Source organism: Pseudonaja textilis, chromosome 2 (assembly GCF_049901715.1).
Source record: "Pseudonaja textilis isolate UNSWEBS1 chromosome 2, rPseTex1.2, whole genome shotgun sequence".
NCBI classification, from domain to species: domain Eukaryota; kingdom Metazoa; phylum Chordata; class Lepidosauria; order Squamata; family Elapidae; genus Pseudonaja; species Pseudonaja textilis.
In genome coordinates this window covers 1585705-1597154 of record NC_141991.1, presented here as the reverse complement: position 1 = coordinate 1597154, position 11450 = coordinate 1585705, and the positions used below count along the sequence as shown (strand labels likewise).

The window sequence follows — 11450 nt, the reverse complement described above, 5'->3', positions numbered from 1 at the left end:
GTAAGATTTTGCCTTACAGCTGTATTGCTTCCTGATTGAATTGTTGGTCCCCATTGTGGATGGAGACCAAGGACTTCCTGTATTATATTTGTAATATAGTTGTGGGAATTTTTTTTTTTTGCCAGGAAAGTAGCACAACAGTAAAGAGAAATGGCCAAAATATGTTCAGCAACCATGGGGCGCCAGCTTTCCAATCCTTCTTTATTTTTATACCATCTTTATTAGTTCTACTTCAATTTAGACACTCTAAAGTCACCCTTTAGATTTTTTATACAGAAATGAAATGTGTATATCCTCTCCATCCCTCACTTTACCAAATGTAACGGTAGGCAGTATATAACAATTCAGATTAAAAATCACAATCATATAAAGGACATATATAAAAATGTAAAAATCTATATTAAGATTAAGAAATAAGTAATATAACAACAGCTATACAATCCCCTAGGCAATATGCAAATGGCCACCTCAGCAATGGAACCACCTGAGCATATCTCAGATGGCCCCAGAGCTCCAGGCCTGATGACATAGTCAGGTCTTGAGAGCCACCCAGAAGATCAAAAGGGGTGGAACTAATCTCATTTCAGGGGAAAGGATATTCCATAATGTGGGAGCCACAACAGAGAAGGCATGGGTCCTCCAACCCAAAGGCAGATCCCCAGCTGATGTTGCTTGCCGCATGTCTTCTTTGACAGGTCTCATGGTTAGGTTGAAATAAGCAGGGAAAGGCTCAGTCCCATGCCAAGAATGGCTTTCAAAGGCAAAACCAGCAAAGCCTTGAACTGGAGCCACAAGCAAACTGGCAACCAAGGCAGCTCAGGGAGCAGAGGTGTGATATGTGCTGTTCCAGAAGCACATATAAGCTATCCAGCTATTGCATTTTCTACCAGCTAAAACTTTGGATACTCTTCAAATGGCAGCTCATGCAGAATTTATTGAAGTCATCAGATATGCATGCAGGTAACTAAGGCATGATTGATCATAGCCAGGGTCTGCAGATCCAGGAACAGCCACAACTGGCTCTCAAGTTAATCAGTAATACATTTTTTAGGACGTAGAGAGTTTTTGATCTCCAGCGACAGCCAAACCCTGCTAAGATGCAGGAATCTTTAGATCACTTCCAGCCTGCAAACTAGTGACCCCCAAGTGTTTTGCCCAAATAGCCTGGGAATTCTCAAGTATCTTAGTACTCTGGGAATTGGGAAGGCAGCTCGAGTGAGCAGAGAGCATAATAGTAATAAGGAGAGGTGACAGTATCTCCTATTTAAATGTCATTGGAAACAATGTGGGAGAAACTGCCAATTTTTGTCCCGTATTTTTCTATTAATAAGATGAAGATGGCAGGCTGTTAATCATTTAGGGGCTACGCCCAAAAACAAGAACTTTTAAGAGCCAACAAGCACCCAGCTAATATTATGAAGCTAGACCTCGGACGATCTAGCCATTGTTGGCTACATGGCGCTCTATCGTTAGGCAATAAGCGCGCCTGGATAATCTTCAATACTGTAGCCGGCGCCTGTAGCTGAACCGAAAGGAATTGAAACCATAGACTCGCGGGTTCCTAGAGCGACTATGGAAACGAGAAGCGCTGAAAAACCTCGTCTTCCGGCTTCCCAATGGAGGATCGCGGTGCCTGTTGCACTTTTCCCTGAGTCGAAGAAGCGGCAGCTGGAAGGTGAGCGGAGGGCAGGTGGGAGGAGAGGCCGGGAGCAAGTCGGGCTCTTCGGTTCGCTCCACCTTGTAGTTGCTGGTTCATGTACACTGAGACTCCAAGGCCCCGCTCACAGTTACTGTTTTTCAGCTAATCTCTGTATTTGTATCTTTGTTTTTTTTCTGCCCAAATGTAAAACTTTTCTTTTGTCTTCATCAAATTTCATTTTGTTGGATGGAGCCCATAGTTCAAGTCTGTCAAGATCTTTTTGGATCCTGAGCTTGTCTCGCGGGGTGTTGGCTCTTCCTGCCAGCTGAGTGTCATCTGCAGCTTTGAGGAGTTCTCCTTCCTTTAGGAAGATCCTGAAGAGTCCTGGGCCTAAGGCAGAACCTTGTGGTACCCCACTGCTTAGTCCCCTCCATGTGGATCTGGTACCCTTAAGAATTACTTGCCCGGTACTGTTTGTCAGCCAGCTACAAATTCATCTGGTGGGGATGTTGTCTATCCCACATTTTTCTAGCTGAGCAAGAAGTAGGTTGTGGTCTACTTTGTGGCTGGTCTGCTAATTTAGTCACTTAGTCACAGGTTTCTTTAAAATTATTTTTTCCCAGTATCTTTCCAGATATTGATGTTAGGGTGATTGGTCTGTAGTTTTGGGGGTCTGTTTTTATTCCTTTTTTGAAGATGGGAACCACATCAGCTCTTTTCCGAACCTCTGATAGTTCCCCAGTGCTCCGAGATTTTTTAAAGATATGATACAATGGTTCTGAGATGACATCTACCAGCTTTTTCAGAACTCTGGGCTGTAACCCATCAGGTGATTTATATTTATCAAGGTCAGACAGGTATTAGTATCATTTTCTTACTTATTTTAATTTTTATTTCTAGTCTGTCTTTTACAGTTATATTTTTGGTAGGTTGGGCAATAGTTTCCTTTTGTGTGAAGACTGATGCAAAGAATACTACTCTGCTTTCTCTCTCCTGCCTTTTACTTCCTTGCTATCTTCACTCTTTAGTGAACCAACTGTTTCCTTGACTTTTTCTTCTTTATATGTTGAAAGAAACTTTTTTTTAATGTCCTTCTTTCCATTTTTTGTACTCATCCTTTTTGTCTTTGTTTACCAGAGAGGTCTTGTATGATATCATTCTGGTTTTTTCTTGGATTTCTTGTTTTTCTTTTTTAGTGATCTTGTGTTGGACTGGGCTTTTATGATCATATTTTTCAGTGTTTCCCATTTTCCCCTTCAGGATTTTTATCCATGAAATTTTGCTTATGGTCTCTCTGAGTTTGTTAAAATCAACTCTTCTAGTTTAAGACACAGGTTGGATTATATGGCATGATAACTTTCAGCCAAGGTTCCAGTAACTTCAATTCCTTCTATCACTTCTTTTTATTAATATGAACTTGGTCCAGTATAGTTTTTTCTCTAGAATCTTCTACCTTTAGGATGACAAAGTTGTCAGCTAGGTTGGTGAGGAATCTGTTTGATCCCCCACTTGCTGCTGAATTTGTCTCCCAGTTGATAGCAGGGCAGTTAAAGTCTCCCATTACTACTGTGGTATGTTTCCTACATATAATTGTTAATTGATTAGCAAAGAGTTCATCTGTTTCTTCTGCTTGGTTGGGTGGCCTGTTGGGATCTGAAGGGCATGTATTCAGGTTAGCAGTGGTGTGTAGAGGATGTAGAAGGTAAGGCTGTCAGCAGGGGAGGGCTGCTGGCCCCTGTGCTCCGCCAAAGCGCCACCTCAGTGGGACACAGCGGCCTCTGGACGATGCCACCCACTTGCCTTCCACTCTGCCTCGAGTCCCACATCCAGCCCGTGGTGGGATGCGCTGCTTCCAGGCCAGCCCGGCTAGCAGGTGGGCGGGCAGCCCTTGGGAGTGACGCTGTGCTGGGGCTGAGACTGCTTCTCCACTGAGGTGTGCATGTGCAGCCCTGGTGCATTGGCCTGCCCTCCCGGAGCACTGCCACCGCTGCTGCTCTGGAGCTCCCTTTCTTCCTTCTGCTGCCACTGCCGCTGACCTGCAGCTCACCCTCAGGATGGATCACTTTGTCCAAGCCATGCTTTGCTTCTCTTTTGCTTTAGTCCAGAGGGAGCAAAAGAGGAAGGGTCCCAATGAGGGTCTTAGCTATTTAGCTCAAGAATAACAGAATAACAGAGTTGAAAGGGACTTTGGGGGTCTTCTAGTCCAACCCCCTGCTGAGGCAGGAAAACTAAGGGAGCCAAATTCTGAGAAGAGGGCCTGGGAAAGGTGTCAGAATAACACTTAGAAGGGACCTTGGGGGGAGTGGGAACCCTATAACATTTCAGGGAAATGGCTGCCCAGTCTTTTCTTAAAAACTGCCAGTGATCAAGCACCCAGAACTTCTGGAGACAAGCAGTTCCATTGGTTAATGGTTCACATTGTCTGGAAGTTCCTTCTTAGTTTTAGGTTCTCCCTTTGTTCAGTTTCCATCCATTGCTTCTTGTTTTGCCTTCTGCTTCTTTGGAAAATACATTGCCCCCACCCCCTCTTCTTTATAGCAACCCCTTAAAAGCCTGTTACCTATCACACTCTTGGGGAAAGCATGTGAGCCATTTCCTCCTTTCAGTGGTCCAAGAAAGTACATTAATAGTATGTAGATAATAAAGTCAAAAAAGGTGAACAACATTTTTACAGAACTATAGATGCATTGAGGCTGGGTGTGACAAGGAATGGCTGCGAGGGGAGGGGACAGGCACTCCTTGATTTGAGTGACATTGGGTTGCCCAGTCACATGCCCACCTGGCCACGCCCACATGACCTATTAGATTACTTGAATCCCACCACTGATACATACATATGGTACACAGGTAGAGGGGTGTGTTTCTGTATTTTGTGTGAATATATGTGTATCCGTGTTCCTATCCTTAGTATTTCTAGGTATCTATCTGATTATAAAAATTTGCAGTGCTAACTATCTGTGATTTCAACGAGCTTTCTCTTGGGCCTCCCGCCTCACATGGGGCGCGGGACAAGGAAGTGTGTGGCTGGGAAGGCTGCTGGAAGTTCTTGCAACCAAAACCCGGGGCCAGGCGAGGCACTCCTTGACATGGGTGACATTGAGTTGGCCATGCCCACCCAGTCACATGACCACCTAGCCATGGCTACCTAGCCACGCCCACAGAATCTGTTAAATGATTTGACCACCACTGATACATACTTATGGTACACACAGATTGTGGGGTGTGTTTCTGTATTTTTTGTGAATATATGTGTATTCGTGTTCCTATCCTTAGCATTTCTAGGTATCTATCTGATTATAAAATTTTGCAGTGCTGACCATCTGTGATTTGCACAGCTCAACAATAAAATTCCATGATTGTGTGAATATATGAAGTTAGTCTTTTATGTGTCATAATGAATGGCAAGTGGTTAATCTAGCATTTTGACATGTTTGCTTTTTCATTGTTACAAATACTTTTTTCTTTTATTTTCATATCTTGCAACGATATTATAAAGAGTAATTAAAGAATCTCTTTTTTTGTGAATCTTACAGACAAAGGAAATGCCAAAAAGAGCCTTCTGGACGGCAGAGAATCAGAAGCAGCTTTAAAAAGGAAAACGAATCCGGTACATCTGGGAAACAACGTCTTTTCCCTTTCCTCCAGATAACCACAAAACTCTTCCCCTTCCCCAGCCAGGAAGAGACAAGGAAAAAAAAAAAGGAGAAGAGTTTTGAGCTGATAAACAAGCATTGTGTGTGGAATTCAAGGAAACATTATATCAAAAAATAAAGGTGGAACATTTCCAGATCAGAAAAAGAGGAAATATCTAGAAGTCTGTGGGGTGGAAATACTCATTCCAGACAGGCCTCACCGTGTGAGGAAACAAACAGCTTGAACCATCCAAGAAAGAAGAAAGAATCAAGAATCTAAGACTATCAGTGGCGGAAAAGCTCCACAGATATTCATATTGTCAGAAAAGCACAGATTATAAATCAGAGCTGATTATGGATCAGAGGATCCACACTGGTGAAAAACCATACAAATGCCCGGAATATGGTGAAGTTTTTCGCTACACTTCCCAACTTCTTGAGCATAAAGGAACCCATGATGGAGAAAAGCCCTATCAGTGCCCACAGTGTGCCAAAAAGTTTAGTAAGCATGCCATGCTGGTGATACACAAGAGGACACACACCGGAGAGAAACCATTTGAGTGTCCAGAGTGTGGGAAACGTTTCAGTCGGAACTCTTCCCTGATGATACACCGGAGGACTCACACAGGAGAGAAACCATATGAGTGCCCAGATTGTGGGAAAAGCTTTAGTCGTAGGGCCTACTTGGTTACGCACCAGAGAACTCACACTGGGGAAAAACCCTATGAATGTCCAGATTGTGGGAAAAGTTTCAATAATTATTCTAACCTTGTGAAACACCAGAGGACTCACACAGGGGAGAAACCATATGAGTGTCCAGATTGTGGGAAAAGCTTTAGTCGTAGTGCCTACTTGGTTACACACCAGAGAACTCACACTGGGGAGAAACCATATGAGTGCCCAGATTGTGAGAAAAGCTTTAGTCATAATTCCTACTTGGTTATACACCAGAGAACTCACACTGGGGAGAAACCATATGTATGTCCAGATTGTGGGAAAGCTTTCAATTGGAATTCTGACCTGGTGAAACACCAGAGGACTCACACAGGAGAGAAACCATATGAGTGCCCAGATTGTGGGAAAAGCTTTAGCCATAATTCTTACTTGATTATACACCAGAGGACTCACACAGGAGAGAAACCATATGAGTGTCCAGATTGTGGGAAAAGTTTCAGTAATAATTATAACCTTATCAAACACCAGAGGACTCACACAGGAGAGAAACCCTATAAGTGTCTATACTGTGGGAAAAGTTTCAGTCAGAGCTCTTGCCTGGTGATACACCAGAGGACTCACACGGGTGAGAAACCATATGAGTGTCCGGATTGTGGGGAAAATTTCCAGCAGAATTCCAATCTGGTCATACACCAGAGGATTCACACAGGACAGAAACCATATGAGTGTCCAGAGTGTGGGAAAAGTTTCCGTCAGAACTCTTCCCTGGTGATACACCAGAGGACTCACACTGGGGAGAAACCGTATGAGTGTTCGGACTGTGGGAAGAGTTTCACTAATAAATCCACCCTTGTGCAACACCAGAGGACTCACACAGGCGAGAAGCCATATGAGTGTCCGGATTGTGGGAAAAGTTTCAGTCGGAACTCTCACCTTGTGCAACACCAGAGGACTCACACTGGGGAGAAACTATATGAGTGTCCAGATTGTGGGAAAAGTTTCAATAATAATTCTAACCTTACCAAACACCAGAGGACTCATATAGGAGAGAAACAATATGAGTGTCTATACTGTGGGAAATGTTTCCGTAATAACTCTGGTCTGGTGACACACCAGAGGATACATACTGGGGAGAAACCGTATGAGTGTTCGGATTGTGGGAAAAGTTTCAGTCAGAACTCCCACCTTGTGCAACACCAGAGGACTCACACTGGGGAGAAACCATATGAGTGTTCAGATTGTGGGAAAAGTTTTCGTCAAAATTCCAATCTGGTCAAACACCAGAGGATTCACACAGGACAGAAACCATATGAATGTTCAGAATGTGGGAAAGGTTTCTGTCAGAACTCTTGCCTGGTGATACACCAGAGGACTCACACTGGGGAGAAACCATATGAGTGTTTGGATTGTGGGAAAAGTTTCAATAATAAATCTAACCTTGTGCAACACCAGAGGACTCACACGGGCGAGAAACCATATGAGTGTCCAGATTGTGGGAAAAGTTTCAGTCAGAACTCTAACCTGGTGATACACCAGAGGACTCACACTGGGGAGAAACCGTATGAGTGTTTGGATTGTGGGAAAAGTTTCAGTAATAATTCCAGCCTTGTGCAACACCAGAGGACTCACACGGGCGAGAAACCATATGAGTGTCTATACTGTGGGAAAACTTTCAGTCAGAACTCTTGCCTGGTGATACATCAGAGGACTCACATGGGTGAGAAACCATATGAGTATCCGGATTGTGGGGAAAATTTCCAGCAGAATTCCTATCTGGTCATACACCAGAGGATTCCCACAGGACAGAAACAATATGAGTGTCCAGAGTGTGGGAAAAGTTTCCGTCAGAACTCTTGCCTGGTGATACACCAGAGGACTCACACTGGGGAGAAACCGTATGAGTGTTCGGATTGTGGGAAAAGTTTCACTAATAAATCCAGCCTTGTGCAACACCAGAGGACTCACACGGACGAGAAACCATATGAGTGTTCAGATTGTGGGAAAAGTTTTCGTCAAAATTACAATCTGGTCAGACACCAGAGGATTCACTCAGGTCAAAAACCGTATGAGTGTCCAGAGTGTGGGAAAAGTTTCTATCAGAACTCTTCCCTGGTGATACACCAGAGGACTCACACTGGGGAGAAACCATATGCGTGTTCAGATTGTGGGAAAAGTTTCACTAATAAATCCAGCCTTGTGCAACACCACAGGACTCACACGGGTGAGAAACCCTATGAGTGTCCGGATTGTGGGAAAAGTTTCAGTCAGAACTCTAACCTGGTGATACACCAGAGGACTCACACTGGGGAGAAACCGTATGAGTGTTTGGATTGTGGGAAAAGTTTTCGTCAAAATTCCAACCTGGTGATACACCAGAGAACGCACATATGAATGTCCAGATTGTTGGAAAAGTTTCAGTCGTAATTCTGCCCTAGTGACACACATGAGTTCTCACAGGAGAGAAACCCTATGAGTGCCCAATTGTGGGAAAGCTTTCAGTTGGAATTCTGACCTGGTGAGACATCAGAGGATTCATACAGGATGAGTGCTTGGATTGTGGAAAAAGTTTCAGTTGGAATTCCCACCTGGTGGAACAATAGGGAACTGACACAGAAGAGGAGCCCTTTGAATGTCCCAATTGTCAGAAAGCTTTCACAGGTACTGTGGAGGGGTAGGGGTAAAAAACACAATAGGGATTTAACATATTATTGTTAACTAATAAAGTATTTGCTATCTGACCCTGACTTCCCCTTTTACCACCACCCAGTTTAAATCCTACTTTATTTGTATCCTTTCTTTATTATTTCTCCTACAGTTTAGCCCCTCTACAGTCAACCTCAAAAACTTACATTTTAAAATTATTTATAAATGAAATTTCTATACCACCACCCCCCCCCAGTGGTTGGTGGGTGATGTAGAATCAGATTAAAAACCGTAGCCGTATAAATGATATATATAAAAATCCATACTAAGCAATAAGTAATATAAAAGCAATTATACAACCCCGCTTAGGCAATAAAATGGATGCAAATGGCCACCACAGCCATGGAACCGTCTGAGCATATCTCAGATTGCCTCAGAGCCAGTCGCTGACCGACAACAAATTCAGAATTATAGGCCTATTTCACGACTGAACTCAGATTATAAAATATGGCAGAAAGTCTTAAAAGATTTTAATAATTTAATACATTCTGATTTCTGCCAAAGAGACAAAGACAATATGAGAATAATTCTGGTCACTTTGGAATATTATGAGACACATCCTGAGAATCAAATGGCTTTGATATTCTTAGATGCACAAAAAGCCTTTGACAATGTGAATTGGCGGTTTATGTTATTACAATTGAAGCAGATGGGCTTTGGGGAGAAGTTTATTCAAGTCATTCAAGCAATATATGATAGACAATCAGCAAAGGTAATGATAAATGGAGAATTTAATAGGAAACATCAATATTAAGAAAGGAACAAGGCAAGGTTGCTCACTGTCACTTCTGTTGTTTGTGTTGATCTTAAGGGTACTAAATAGAAACATTTGAGGAGATAGGGAAATAAAGGGAATGAAAATTAAGAGGGAAGAATATAAATTGTAAGCATTTGCAGATGACCTGGTTTTCATTCTGGAGGATCCATTAGAATCAGTGTCCAAATTAATAGGAACAATTGAGACATATTGACGGTTGTGGATCAAAGAAACATTATTTTGAATTCTTTTAAATAATTTATATTATGTATAACAAGGGGGGTTGGATTGGATGACCAGGAGAGTTCCTTCTTTGCTAAAATGCTTGCTCTTAACAAGTTTAAACACTTTTTTATGCTGAAAAACATGTCACCACAAATATTTCCTGCCTAGCTGCTTGCTGTAAGGTTTCCTGTTTCGATAGAATACTTGAACCGCAAGTTCAAAAGGACATTCACTATAAATTGTATTGAAAAAGGAAGTGCCTGGCTCTTCTGACTCCAACTCACCAGAGGGGGATTCAGAATTGCCTGCTTTTGCAAAAGTATAATAAATTCTTGTTTGTTGACTTTATCTCGTTGTCCCGAAAATTTGTTAAGAATTTGGGATCGCCTAAATCGGACGCATGTGGTAGGTTTGAAAATAAATAAAGACAAAATGAAGATCCTGACAAAGAATATAGCTGAAAAACAAAAGAAAGATTTGGCTGAGAACTTGAGGGTACAGGTCACAAACAAAGTTAAATATTTGGGAATAAATTTAACAGTTAGATGTGGTACACTTAAAGAGGATAATTATTATAAGCTCAAGCAACAAATTGTGACAGACTTGGCAAAATGGGAAAAATTGCAATTATATTTAGTAGGGAGAATATCTACAATTAAGATGAATATATTACCAAGGATTTTATATTTGTTCCAGGCAATTCCAATTAAACTAGGGAAAGAGTATTATGAAGATTTAAATAAAATAGTATCGAAATATATTTGGCAGAGGAAGAAGGCGAGAATTAAATTAAAATTACTACAAGATTCGAGAACAAGAGGAGGCTTTGGTTTACAGAATTGGGAATTCTACTACCAGGTGACAACATTGATGTGGGTTAAGGAATGGATAACATTAAGAAATATTAGATTATTGACACTAGAAGGCCATGATTTATTGTTGGGATGGCATGCCTTCTTATGGTACAAGGGGACTAAAACACATGGGTATTTTAGGAGGCATTATATACGAGAGGCATTACTCTTAATATGGGAGAAAATCAAAAGACAACATTATTTAAAAATATCAGTCGGGTTGTCAACCATTGAAGCACTTGCCTATCCAGTAATTTATAAAATGGAACAAACAGTCAGATATGGCGAAATGTTAAATGAAAAGGATGAACTGAAATCTGTGCAAGAACTAGAATAACAAGAAATAAGGATGAACTGGTTTTCATACATGCAAATACAATCTAGATATGATAAAGACTTTAAAACAGGTTTTTATGATTAACTGAGTTGGATAAAATTTTGACAGGCACTGATGAGAAGGTGATTAAAAAACTATATGGAAATTTTTTAGAGGTTAAGTTAGAAGAAGAACAAGTTAAAGAAACAATGATTGCTTGGGGAAAGAATTTTGGATATGGTATAGATTTAGAAAAATGGCAAAAATTATGGTCTCAAAATTACAAAATGACAATGTCGACAGCATATAAAGAGAATTTGTATAAGATGTTTTACAGGTGGCAAGAATAGCAAGATCGTTCAAGAATAAGTCGGAGAAGTGTTGGAAGTGTCATCAGATACCTGGATAATATTACCATATGTGGTGGACATGTGCAGAGGCTAGAAGATACTGGTCTAAAATCCACACGTGGTTGGAAAAAATGACAAAGAAACATATAGATTTTAAGCCAGAGATATTTTTATTGGGTATTATACCTGAAATATACAGTAGAGAAATGATATATTTGACAGTCAATGTTTTAACAGTGGCTAGAATTGTATTTGCTAAAAACTGGAAAAATGAGAAAATTCCAACGGAGGAGAAATCA

The 11450-nt window shown here is 41.3% G+C and overlaps 1 protein-coding gene across 1 annotated transcript; it reads left to right on the top strand.

The window, feature by feature from the left end:
* The first annotated feature begins 1567 nt into the window (after window positions 1-1567).
* LOC113454196 (uncharacterized) lies at window positions 1568-8999 on the top strand. Its single transcript, XM_087927785.1, has 2 exons — window positions 1568-1675; window positions 5173-8999. Exon 2 carries the CDS (start codon window positions 5626-5628, stop codon window positions 8335-8337), a length of 2712 nt encoding a protein of 903 aa, XP_087783911.1. The 5' UTR covers window positions 1568-1675; window positions 5173-5625; the 3' UTR covers window positions 8338-8999.
* The last annotated feature ends 2451 nt before the right edge of the window (window positions 9000-11450 follow it).

Bases quoted from the DNA above. Each gene is read 5' to 3' on its own strand.
- LOC113454196 (XM_087927785.1), top strand. From the start codon at position 5,626: ATGGATCAGAGGATCCACACTGGTGAAAAACCATACAAATGCCCGGAA.